The 12,118-nt window shown below is 50.5% G+C and overlaps 2 protein-coding genes across 2 annotated transcripts in view; both read right to left on the bottom strand.

Moving 5' to 3' along the window:
* Positions 1-10,935, bottom strand: part of DCLK3 (doublecortin like kinase 3) — a 48,975-nt gene extending 38,040 nt beyond the window's left edge. The window contains exon 1 of the mRNA XM_066351663.1: positions 10,614-10,935. Coding sequence (XP_066207760.1) covers positions 10,614-10,710 — 97 coding nt within the window. The 5' untranslated portion in view covers positions 10,711-10,935. The remainder of the gene's footprint in view (positions 1-10,613) is intronic.
* The window catches only part of EPM2AIP1 (EPM2A interacting protein 1), an 835,019-nt gene that overhangs the window by 591,731 nt on the left and 231,170 nt on the right, over positions 1-12,118 (bottom strand). The gene's annotated exons all lie outside the window — the stretch shown is intronic.

Here is a 12,118-nt window from a genome sequence, read left to right as displayed (position 1 = left end):
GCCTCCCCTCTCCATCTCCACGCGGACACTCCTTCCCTCTCTAAGAAGACAGCTTCGCAGCACAGCTACCTCGCATTTGTGCTGAAGAAAGCGCAACTAACTATAAGAAGAACCGGGAAGCCGCTGCCCTCCTGCCTTTGTCACGTGGATGAAGCAACTGGAAAAGAACGGAGAGCTCACAAACCTTCCAGAGAACCTGGGAACCACAGGGGTCACCTCACTGGTTCTCGGTTTGGTTTGGTTTTTATTTATTTTCTTTTTCTCCCTAGTGTGGGCGGGACTCCTGTTCTCCTTTCACGCGACTAGACATCTTTGGAAAAGACCATCGTCTTCAAAGCCAGCGAAACATCTCCCGTGCCGCTGTCCTTACAGAGAAAGGATCGAGCCCTTTGAGTTCTAAATTAATACTAACAGCATTGAAAAGAAAGGACCACAAGGTTTCTAACAGCCCGCGCAGAGCACACGGGTCACCGCCCGGGGCATCAGTTGATTCCCAGTCCCCAGAAGAAAAGGGAGCTTCATTTTAATCTCGTGCCCTTGGTTTCTTTCTTTCTGTTTCTTTTTTTTTTTTTCCTCTTTACATTAATATTTGGGTTTTCATAACTCGGACACTAGGGGAGACCCTGAGCAGGGCTATGACGCCCTTTTGTTTTGCTTGGCATTAACCAGTCTGACCTGTCCGGCCTGTCTTGGCATCACTGAAGAGCTGGCATTCTGACATTATCTTTTATTGTCCGGACTCAAACATAAACATGTTATTACGAACAAGGGGTCAATCGGCTAAGAGAAGACTGTGTGTGATGTTGGGGTTAGTGATGTCTAGAACCAGTCAGAGACACCTACGAGCAAAGTTTAAATTTGTCAGAGATGATGGCTCACGGAGAACACAGGATGAACCCGAGCTGTTCACTGTCACGGCGTCTGTAACTCCGCCCTTGCACGTGGGGTGCGGTGGAGTCCCGACCGCACGCCCAGCTCCTTGTGGAACTCTTCTCTCTACACCGTATTCCGCCCCTCCCTGAATTTGTTTCAGTTCTAGAATGTCTCTATTTGTTTACTCTGAGCCACCTGGAAAGACAATTAGAGCACGTGGAACATCATGAAATAGCTTTATATGTGTTTACTTCAGAATATAATTAGACAGTGGACAGCTATAAAGCCAAAAAAATTTTAATCATGTATATATATATATATGTATACTATGCCTTCCTATATAATAGCAATAACCAGTGGGAAAATACAACTTAAAAATAAGAACAACTTATATAGTGTCCACATATAAAGAATTCCTAGGAATGCCTTTAGTGAGAAATGTATCTGGCCTGACCTGTGGTGGCACAGTGGATAAAGCCTCGGCCTGAATGCTGAAGTCGCCAGTTTGAAACCCTGGGCTTGCCTGGTCAAGGCACATATGGGAGTTGATGCTTCCAGCTCCTCCCCCCCCCCCTTCTCTCTCTGTCTCATCTCTCTCTCTCTATCTCTCCCTCTCCTCTCTAAAAAAAAGGAATAAATAAAAAAAATTAAAAAAAAAAAAGAAATGTATCTGATCAACATTAAAAAAACTACAAAACTGAAAGAGAACCTAGGTCTACTTCAATGACTGTCCATTCCAGAAAGGGAAGTCCTAAGAAGTTAAACGTAACAATTCTTTCCCACTGTGATCTGTAGGTTTAATGCAATGTAAGCACTAATGAAAGTATTGAGGGAAGACAGTAGGGAAATGAGTAATGAGTAATGAAGATAGTAAAATGTATTACAGAGCTATAATTACAATGTTTTAGTATTCATACAAGAGGAGCTGGGTTTAAGTAAAAAGGAAATTGTAGCCCCAAAATAGATACTACTCCACATGAGAATTTAATGTATAATAAAAGATTGTTACAAACTAATCTGGAAAGTAAAAATAGTTTTTATCCAATATTGAAACAATCGGCTAATAACCTGGAAATAAAATGAAGTGGACTTTTATTTCACAAGTCTATACCAACATCAATGTCAGATGAATGAAAGGCCACAAACAAACAGGAATGAATTATACTTTAATGTTAATCAAACCACTAAAGAAAGAACAAGTTTGGAAATTAGAAGCAATAAAAGAGGCCTGACCTGTGGTGGCGCAGTGGATAAAGCATCAACCTGGAAACTCTGAGGTTGCCGGTTCAAAACCCTGGGCTTGCCTGCTCAAGGCACATATGGGAGTTGATGCTTCCTGCACCTCCCCCCTTCTCTCTCTCTCTCTCTCTCTTTCCCCTCTCTATAATGAATAAATAAAATCTTTTTTAAAAAAAAAGCAATAAAAGATATCGCAAGTAAAAACATCCCAAGAGTTTTTCTGCACTGTACAGGATGGCGGTGTGAGATGGGCTGACTTGGGTATGGGCACTCCAAAGGGACAGTGCTGATGCTGTGTGGCAGGTAGGCAGGTGCCACCACCGATCCATGACAAGAAGCCTGGCGGCTTCCATAGTGAAAGCTTCTTGCTGTGGTGAATCCCAGTGTGGATGGAGCAGCCTCCCTGTATCTCAGATCCTCCAAGGTGGCCGAGCGGTGGGAGAAATAGAACGGCAGTGCCCTGGCTCTTACCGGGGAAGCACACAGCACTTCCGCCCACAGTGCGGCGGCCCCAAACCAACCAGAAGGATCTTGGGCTAGACTCTCCCAAAAGCCAAGCCTGGGAGGTGGTCTGGGAAGCACTGGAGGAGAGCGAGGAAATGAGGTGATACAGAAGCACGAAGGAGCAGGCTACTGCTGTGGGCAACCTAGGCTCAGTTCTGCTGGGAACTTCTGGGGAGAAAGGGGAGGACATGCCCAAGGGTAGTCCCCAAAGAGGACCAAGGAAACTGGGGTATTTATTCACCTTTTCCCTTCCGTTAGCGGTGGAGAGCGGCCCCAAGGATTAAGGAGCAGCATGTGCAAAGGTAGGGTGTCATGAAACAGCCCGGTATGCTCAGATCCTTGAACTAAGAGTTGTTTGGAGCATGGAGTATGCTGGGAAGGGCCTGGTCAGGGAGACAGAGCTCAGTTCCTGAAGATGTATTAGTCAGCATAGGCTAAGCTCTGCTGCAGTAACAAATCAGCTTCATCAGCCTACTAGCTACCCAGCACGTTGGGTTTCCCCCCAAAATGGGTCAACCATGCCCCTGCAGCTAGAGAAAGCCCTCGGAAAGGGTTGCCGTGGATTGCTAGGAAACCATCAGAACAGGGACGGACTGTGGAGAGGGAATGATATGACAGCATCTGTTGAAGAAGGGAAGCACAGAACATCTGGGGAGCACCAACGGCCTCTGCCGCAGATGCAGAGACACAAACTCCAGACGATTCTGGCTGCAGCCAATCTGAAACCAGCTCAGCATCTGGAATAAACTAAACTAGCTGCATCCAATCCATTCCTGCAAAGGCACTCTGAAAACCGAGGCTATTACTCTGGGAACTCTGCTCCTCCAGCCAGCCCTGAGACCCAACGCTGCTTCCTGGAAAGTGCCCTGGACTAGCTCACGGACGTGGAGATGGCTGGTAGGAAAAACGCTCCGCTGGTCTGGGGGTTTCCAAAATAAAAACACACGGTGCCTGTCCTCAAGTAGTATGTAGTCTCCTGGGGTGACAGGTAAGCACTTGCTTATAAATCACTTATCACAAGTTCCAAAGAGACGCAGCAGGGGCAGGCTGCACGTCTCCCTGGAGGTCCTCGGAGGCTCCGCCATGAAGGTGACGCCTGTACCGGGGCCGAGGCAAGCAGAAGTTTGCCACAAGTAAGAGCACTTAGGCCTGACCAGGTGGTGGCACAGTGGATAGAGCGTCGGACTGGGATGCGGAAGGACCCAGGTTCGAGACCCCAAGGTCGCCAGCTTGAGCGTGGGCTCATCTGGCTTGAGCAAAGAGCTCACCAGCTTAGACCCAAGGTCGCTGGCTCCAGCAGGGGGTTACTCGGTCTGCTGAAGGCCCGCGGTCAAGGCACATGTGAGAAAGCAATCAATGAACAACTAAGAAGTCGCAACGCGCAACGAGAAACTGATGATCGATGCTTCTCATCTCTTTCCGTTCCTGTCTGTCCCTGTCTATCTCTGCCTCTGTAAAAAAAAAAAAAAAAAAGAGCACTTAGGGTCAAAGCCACCTCTGGCAGCTTGCCCATGTCACTCCCATCAGTTGGTGCACGAGGTTAATAATTGATACAAAGAGGAAACACCAAGTTAGATTTTAAATTATTGAATGCCCACAACTTCAATGAATACAAGATCTCACTCTGGCAACCGCCAGTGTTTGCTTTCGGTTTGTGACATTTTTTTGTTCATCTCTTTGGGTGGCCTCGTGTTCTTTGCCCTGCACCGCCCCGGGGTGCTGATCTTCCACATTCCTGGTGATGTAATCACCGAGAGATCATTAAACCCGCACGAAGTCTGCTCTCTCCTTAGAGCAGTTTGAGCATCTCTGTCCAAAAACCTAGAGTGGAAAGTTGATCGATGGAGCTCTTAAACACTGAAGGCAGAGAGCCAATCTCACGTTATGTCGTATGACAGCTTCTATCTCAGAACCATCCACAATTATCTCAGTTCTTTTTCACTTTCTTTACACATGTGGAAAACAAAAAAGTGTGTGATTAATTAGGCAAAATGTTGTCAGCACCCTCTCCGGCAGAGACAATAGAAAAGCTAACAAAGCGACTCACATTATCCAAATGGACATTAAATATCCCAGTGAAGAAAAAATAGACACCACAAAATGCAGTAGTTCCTTGGAAACTGGTTTAGGAAAGCGCAAGTCAGTCAGGAAAGACGGGGTGATAAATATGGCTGGACACAGCTCTGCCCTTGGGCTCTTCTGTTCCTGTGGACGCATGTGGTCCTCACCCTGGTCAGTGGCACCACCAACCGCCCCGGTCCCCGTGACCAAGAGTCATCTCTGACTCCTCTTCCCTGCCCACACCTCCCACATCCCAGTCAGTCTCCAAATCCTGGGGAATTCATCTCCAAAATGCCTCTCAAATCTGGCACCTTCACGACTTACCGCCTGAGAGCCCACCCTCTCTCACCTCTGACCTGAACCATCTGTCCCCGGCCTCCCTCCTACCCCTCACCTACCCACACACCTGGGCCAAGTGAGGCCTCTAAACCGGAAAGTGGGTCATCCCTCCCCCTTCACGAAACACTCCGCCGTTTTCCACCTGTCTCTCCAATTCTAGCGGAGCCTCAAACACGCAGTAGGGGGCTCAGATGCTCCCTAAAATTATTTCCTGTTTAACTTTGTGCTTCTATTTTCATGATTCCCTTTTTTAAGATCATCAATAGACAATCAACAGAAACGCATTCTGTATCTTCCGAATGACCATGTGATGACCAAGTACTGCCACATTATTTCACCGAATGTATCCTTGCGTTGATGACGCAGTTGGCAACAAGAAATACTATTTTAACTGTCGCAGACTAATGAGAAAAATAACAAATCGGATTTACTATAGAGAGAGGAAACTGATGAGAGAATTAAGCCATCCTACAACTCCTGTGGCAGAGCACATAGAATAGCAAATTCTTAAAAACCTAAACACTGGTTTTTAGAATCAAACAAAAACTAACACTGATGTCGTTTGAGCAGAAATATCTTCACCCATCACATTAAAGTCATGAAGTTAATCTGAATGTACCCAATGTGTAGCTGTGCTGGTATTTTACTTATGTGTTTGTTTTGGTGTTATGCTCATAGGCAATCTCTGCACATAAGCAGTTCAGAGCTATTGGGTGCTACCTGTATATCTGAATTGCATTATAATAAAAATGATTTAAGCCACCACTAGGAAGCTTCAGTCTCTTTAAAGAAATTCACATATGATTCCCATTTGAGACACTCTGGCCTTCTGAGTGAGACTTACAGTCCTTAATCTGGCATTTGTGGGAGAGACAGTGATGTTCTCTGAACTTCCCGTCCATACCTCCATCATTTCCTAGGGCCCTCACAATGACCTCTGGCCAGTGGGCCGTGGGCATCAGCAGCAATTCACCAGTTCCAGACTGAAGCCCAGAACAGCCAGAGAGCAACTTTCCCACGATCTCTTCCCACGCGGGTGATTACATAGACCACATTCTCTAAAAGGTGTGTCTGCAAGATGGGGAAAGCTGTGTGGATATGGCCCTCCACTGACCTGTGAGGGACACATAGTATGAATGCGAAATAGCCTTTGTTGCATGAAGCTACTAGGATGATGAAGCTGATTTGTTATTGCAGCAGAGCTTGGCCTATGCTGACTGAGACACCTTCAGGAACCGCCTCCCTGACTGAGCCATTCCAAGCATGCACCATGCTCCAAATAGTTCTTAGTTGAAGAACCTGAATGCACCAAGCTATTCCGTGACACCCTGCCTTTGCACATGCTGTTTCTTAATGCTGGAATGCCATTCCCCACATACTGTTGCTCTCCTCCTCCACTCGACCACTGTGACTCATCCTTCAAAATCCAGTTCAGATATAATTACCACCAAGAAGTTTTCCTCCCTTTTCTAACCCTCTTACCCCATCACCATTACCCATGAACCCTGCAGAATGCTTATCTCACCATGATTACATGCCTGTCCCCACCCCATGCCAAACCACACTGTGGAAAGGTCAATGACCTATTCACCTCTACACCCTTAAGGTCAGCATGCAGAAGAAGTAGGCAACATTTGACCATTTGGCCAGGAAGAGCTTTCTGAAAAAAAAGTTGGGTTAGATCCATTATCATCTGAAGGCAGCACCTTACTCAACAGTAGCCAGTTCCAGCCGCTGTCTCTGCCCCAGTCCTGCCAGATCTGCCTAAGCGCGCTGAACCCTTCCCATCGCCTCCCCAACAGTGTTCCGCAGTCCCCACAAAGGACTCAGACTTTACCTGGGAGGAGTGGTCGAGGGCCTTGTACTCAAAGCGTGGTCCTCAAACAAGCAACACCTACGGAACTCAGGAGCTAGTGACAAAAGCAGAGTCTCCGGCCCCACCTCAGACCTCCTGAATGAGCATCTGCATTGTAACAAGATCCCCAGATGACCCCTATGCCTAATATTTGAGAAGCCTTAACTCAAGGCACCCAGACAGAATTTCTTCAGCCTAAAAGGTAACTTTAATAACAATAGTCCTTTCCAGTTGTAACCATAGCTGCCAAGAGCTTTTTACATCACTAAACTCTCAGAACATGATCGTGCCCATTTTATTAATGAGGAAACTGAGGCTCGGAGTGGTTGGGTACCTTGCCCAGAAACTCACAGCTTTGAAGTTTCAAGAGCCAAGATGAGAAGGGAGTTCTGATGGACTCAAGAGCTCTCACCCCCATAATCACACATTACATGGCACCCTGCCATTTACAAAGTTCTCTGAACACTTAGCCTTCAAGACCAGCCCAAGCAGCTCTGGAGACTTCCCCACCCCTTCAAACAGCCACTGAACTTGTGCCCTTTCTATTCCGTCACTTGCTACCTACACCACGATGCCTCCACACACACCGCTGTCTCCAAGAGGTTGCCAGTTCTCCTGGGGATGGATCTTATGCGCTTGCTCAATAATTATTTGATGAGGCAATGAAAATTTTTCCCCTTGAACATCAAACAACCCTCTGAGGTTGGCCGGACAATTATTATTAAGTAAATAAAAGAGAGGACACTGAGGTTCCCAGAGAAGTTCAATGACTTGCCCCAGGTAACCAGGAAGCCTCACACCTCTGGGGATGGATCTCACCTCCCTGACTCCAGACAAACATCTTCTTCCTGACTCTTCTATCCTCCTTGTATTTCCCTCTTCTGACTTCCATTACCAGGTAGTTAACAAAAAAACATCCTTTTCAAAGAACTCCTTCCTGTATGCATCTTAAAAGGGGGCTCTGCTTTACCACCAGGTGGGCCAAATTTAGACACTAACCGAGAATGCCGAAGGAGAAGGTGGGAAAACACTGACACCAGACCCAGTGACCCTGTGGATGCAAGGAGAAGAACTCTCATCCGGCAAGAGCCTCTGGCTACAGCTGCCCAACCCAAACCCCAACACGATCAGCCCATGTCAAGGGAGAGGCCCCTGGAAGGCCAGGCAGGCAGGTGAAGACCTCCCCTCACCAGGTACCATCACCCCCTTGCCGTCCGTGGTACCGTAAGTCCACTGGCCAACAAAGCCTTTTCCTTGCCCTTACTGGCTTTAGAAAGAAGCTGAGACAATTAACTAGCTGGACGTTTCACCCGAGAAAGGCAAAACATGTGCCCGAAATATTTAGGAAGCGTGGGAAATTCCTTGAACTGAGATAAAGAGGGACGAGAGAAGCCAAGAAATGCCATCTCGGGACAATTAAGCAACTGTGAGGTTCCGAGTGGTTGGGTACCAACTTTGTTTTGCTTTTCTGAGCACAGCACCCAGGCACCATGCCACCCCCTCTGCTGGGCATTGGTGTGCACCACTGAAGGCAATCAGATGAGGGTGCTAATGGGAGCTGAACCCCTGCTTGCTAAGCCTGTACCTGCGCACAGGGCTCCACCTGCCCCCCCCCCCCCCGAAGGAGCCACCTGGGGTGAATTCATTCAAACGCCCTCTGCAGGCCAGCCCAGGCTCCCAATGACTCCTGCTATCGTTGTACTCAGATCCCAGGGGAGAACACAAATGTGGGGAGTGAGAGGGCTTTTGCTGGGTTCTCTGGCATCCTGGGATAAGAATCCCTATGAAAGTGCCCTAGTAGGAAGCATTATTAGGAAGAACTGATATTAGGGGATGAAGAAGTTAAGAAGAGAAAGAAAAGCAAGCCCAGCAAAAAGACCCACAGAGGCCAACTGACACAACTCCCCAGTGGGTCTCTGGGGACAACGCATGTCATGCTGCGGAGTGTCCCAACCAAGGTCAAGGGAGTTGGGCTATTTATATACTTCAGTACTTCTCAGTCACGGGTCAGGGGCCGCCCCCAGGGGAGATGTCAACTCTCAGGCACTGCTTGCTCTCAGTTCCGACAGACCACGCGCAGCTGACATCAGCAACTTCAAGTCATCCTGCCACGAAGAGGAGGGGGCTGGCTGGAGAGTGACCCAGGGCACACAGAGATGGCAAAGGTCTCTGGGGGAACGCAGCATAGCACTGCAGCCCCTGCGACAGTCCACGGTCCAATATTTCTTTCTCCAAGTTTTGCCGAAGTTTTGGCCATGATAAAGCTAAGACTCCATCTCCAGATTCTGAAGCCTCCTGGGGGTCTCGGGCAAGGCCCCTTACCCTCCTTGCCCTTCTTCGGGCCCCCCATCAAAGACTATGACCCAAAGAACCTTTGAACCTAAACGGAACTAGCTACAGGGCATCTTTCAGAAATCGTGTTCTGTCTCTCTGTTCTTTCTCCAGGGAAGCATTGGAGGGCACCACACAAGGCAATCCAAAGATTAAACTGAAGTGCTTTGCTGAAGTTGGGTTGCCAGGCAAACCCAACGTCCCTTTCCTCTTTCACCTCCTGAGGCCCCAGTGTTTTAACTGTCTTGCCCCTGAAACGATCTTGGCTCCTGCTCTAGATATACATACCCCCTCTGAGGGTGATCGAGATTGCCGGCTCAACACAAGCCCAACAAATCACCTCTGTAAGCAGTAACTTGGGCCAACTTCACAGCTCCTAACAATCAACAAAGCACAGGACCACCTAACACCAGAATTCCTGGTGAAAGACAATGATGAAGGCAGGACCCAGCTCCGTGTGACAGCTGTCGTCCTGGACAACGCCATCAAGGAAAGGAAAGGAAATGCAGCCACCAGGGAGGGGGAAAGGTGGAGGGATGATTAAGTTGGGGATGAATAACACTGAGTTCCCTGCACAACTTCTCACCCCCCACTCCCAACAGGTGGATACTCTGAAAAGGTGTCCCCAGATGCCTCCGCCCAGCAAGGTTCGATCTTCTCCCTAATCTCAGAACACCGCCCCCGGAGCCGGCGGGAGGGCAGGGTAAACGCACTCCTAGGTTTGAAATTAATTAACAGGATATTTCACAAGCTCGGTGTGTTGTTGTGTTTTGTGCGTTTCTTTGTTTTATTTTCTGATAATTCCCAAATGCTTTGCCTCTATCCTTTTTTCCTGATAGTCCTTAGTTCTTCTGTGCGTTTCTTTATCTAGTTCTAAGGAGAGTTTCCCTTAGCTGGGTCAGCGAGCTCTGGAGATCGGGGGTTCAGATCCCAGCCCCACCGCTATCAAGCCCTGTGTCTCGGGCAAATCAAGGGTCTGGGCATCTCCGTTTTCTGGGGATACCCCCACCTTCCTTGCACATTTGTGTAGAGGATGAAATGAGGTCCACTTCAGGGAAAGCACCTGGAAGGTGGAGATGCTCGGTCTTGGTCAGCTCCCTTCCCTCTCCTGAAGTCCCACCTCACCGCGCCAGATGCCCACGCGCCTCCCTGGACGACCCCGCCGGCCGGCGAGAGAGAGACCAGCTCCGGACAGCGTTATCCACGGAAAAGCGAGTTTGAGCTGGTGTCCACTCGCGCGCGCGCACGCACACACACTCACACACACTGTGCACTTCGAGCACCCCCGCGGGTCTGGCACTGTTGCCCACCTCGTACGGAGCGGGATCTCCAATCCGAGCCACAGAAGCGCTCCCACCCCCACCGAGGCGGCAGCCCCGCCAGGGTCTGCGCTGGGCTGCACGGCACTCACCCTGGGCAGGCCGGGCCGGGCAGCTGGGGGCGGGTCCGGCAGGCGGCGGCGGAGGCGGCGGCAGCAGCGGGCGCGGGGTGGGCGCTGCGGCCGGCATGGTGCGGTGGCCGGTGGCCGGAGCTCGGGGCTCTGCTCTGCGATGTTAGCGCGGGGCGGCGGCTCGACGGTCCAGCGAGCGTGGGGAGGCAGCGCAGCCACCAGCCCGCCCGCCTTCTCTCCTCTGTCCCTCCCGATGCCCGCCCCGCGCCGCGACGACTCCCAGGAACGTCTCCGGGGGCGCTGGGCTTAGCAACCGCGCCGCTGCCGCTGCAGCCTCCCTCCCTCTGCGCTGGGCCCACGGTGCGCCGCCGGAGGCCCCGGGGACTGGGCGGGTCCGGCTCTGAAAGTGCGCTCACACCCTCTACTTTGCCAGGGAGCGCCTGGAGGGGGCCCTGGGGACCCCCGCCCCCGTGAGGCCCCGCCTCTCCCCGCCCCGCCCAGTCCAGCCTCTCGGCGCTGCTTCCCTGACGTGCGCGCACCGCACGGTGGAGCCAGGCGGGTCCGGCTTTGAATGTGTGCTTCGCCCACGTTCTCTGTCACTGGCAGACCAGAGGCGTCCCCAGCACCCCAGCAATCCTCGCCGCTCCTGGCTGCGTCCAGACTTTCTGCGCCACTTCCCTCCTCCTCCCCTGTTCCCGCCACTGTCACACGGACTCGAGGTCCGGCAGCTGCCCTACATCCTTGTTCCACCCCGATCCGAGACTGCTCACACTCTGGCCCATACTCGTGGCCTCAAAGGCACAGGCTGAAAAACATCCCTCTGGGTAGTTCTGTTGGTTAGAGACAGAGAGAGAGAGAGAGAGAGAGAGAGAGAGAGAGAAAGAGGAAAAGTCTCCACCCCACCTCGTGCCGGAGGTTGAGGGTTCCAGCCCCCCAACACCGTGGAGGCACATACAAGAATCAGCCAATGATGGTACGAATAAGTGGAATAAATTAACGTTTCTCTCTCTCTTCCTCTCCCCTTTCCTCTCTATAAATAAATAAATAAAATTTAAAAATACAATACATCCCTCCACCTTGTATCTTGCTGGTACCACCTAAAGGCTGCTCAGTGCCCCTTGCACTGTTTACCCCTCTGCCCCTTCACGGCACCACGTCCCTACATGCCTAACCCTCATATTTACAGTTAGCCAGGTCTGTAGTCCCAGTGGGGGATCAGGGAGGACAGCGTGGTCTTAGCTGGTTCCCAGGCCCCCGCTGGGGGAGATGACGAAGGGGGTGGGGGGGATGCCCACCTCTCCACGAGTCCACTGACACGATTAGAGCAGTGGTCTGGATTCTGCTTTAGTCCATCAGGTCACAGGGTGGTCTTGTCCCACCCTGATGTCCTGTGAAACTGTTCGCAGTCAACAGAACAGCAAGACTGCGCTGATGGTACTAGGTCAGCTTCCAGATGAGGGGTCTTTCTCTTTCTCACTTATAACAGAAGTCTAAAGAAGGCAGTCTGGTGCTCACGTCTGCTCCTC

This window comes from Saccopteryx leptura, chromosome 10, assembly GCF_036850995.1.
Source record: "Saccopteryx leptura isolate mSacLep1 chromosome 10, mSacLep1_pri_phased_curated, whole genome shotgun sequence".
Classification (NCBI taxonomy): Eukaryota; Metazoa; Chordata; class Mammalia; order Chiroptera; family Emballonuridae; genus Saccopteryx; species Saccopteryx leptura.
Note: the sequence above shows the minus strand (reverse complement) of the source record. Positions and strands in the feature narration are given on the sequence as shown.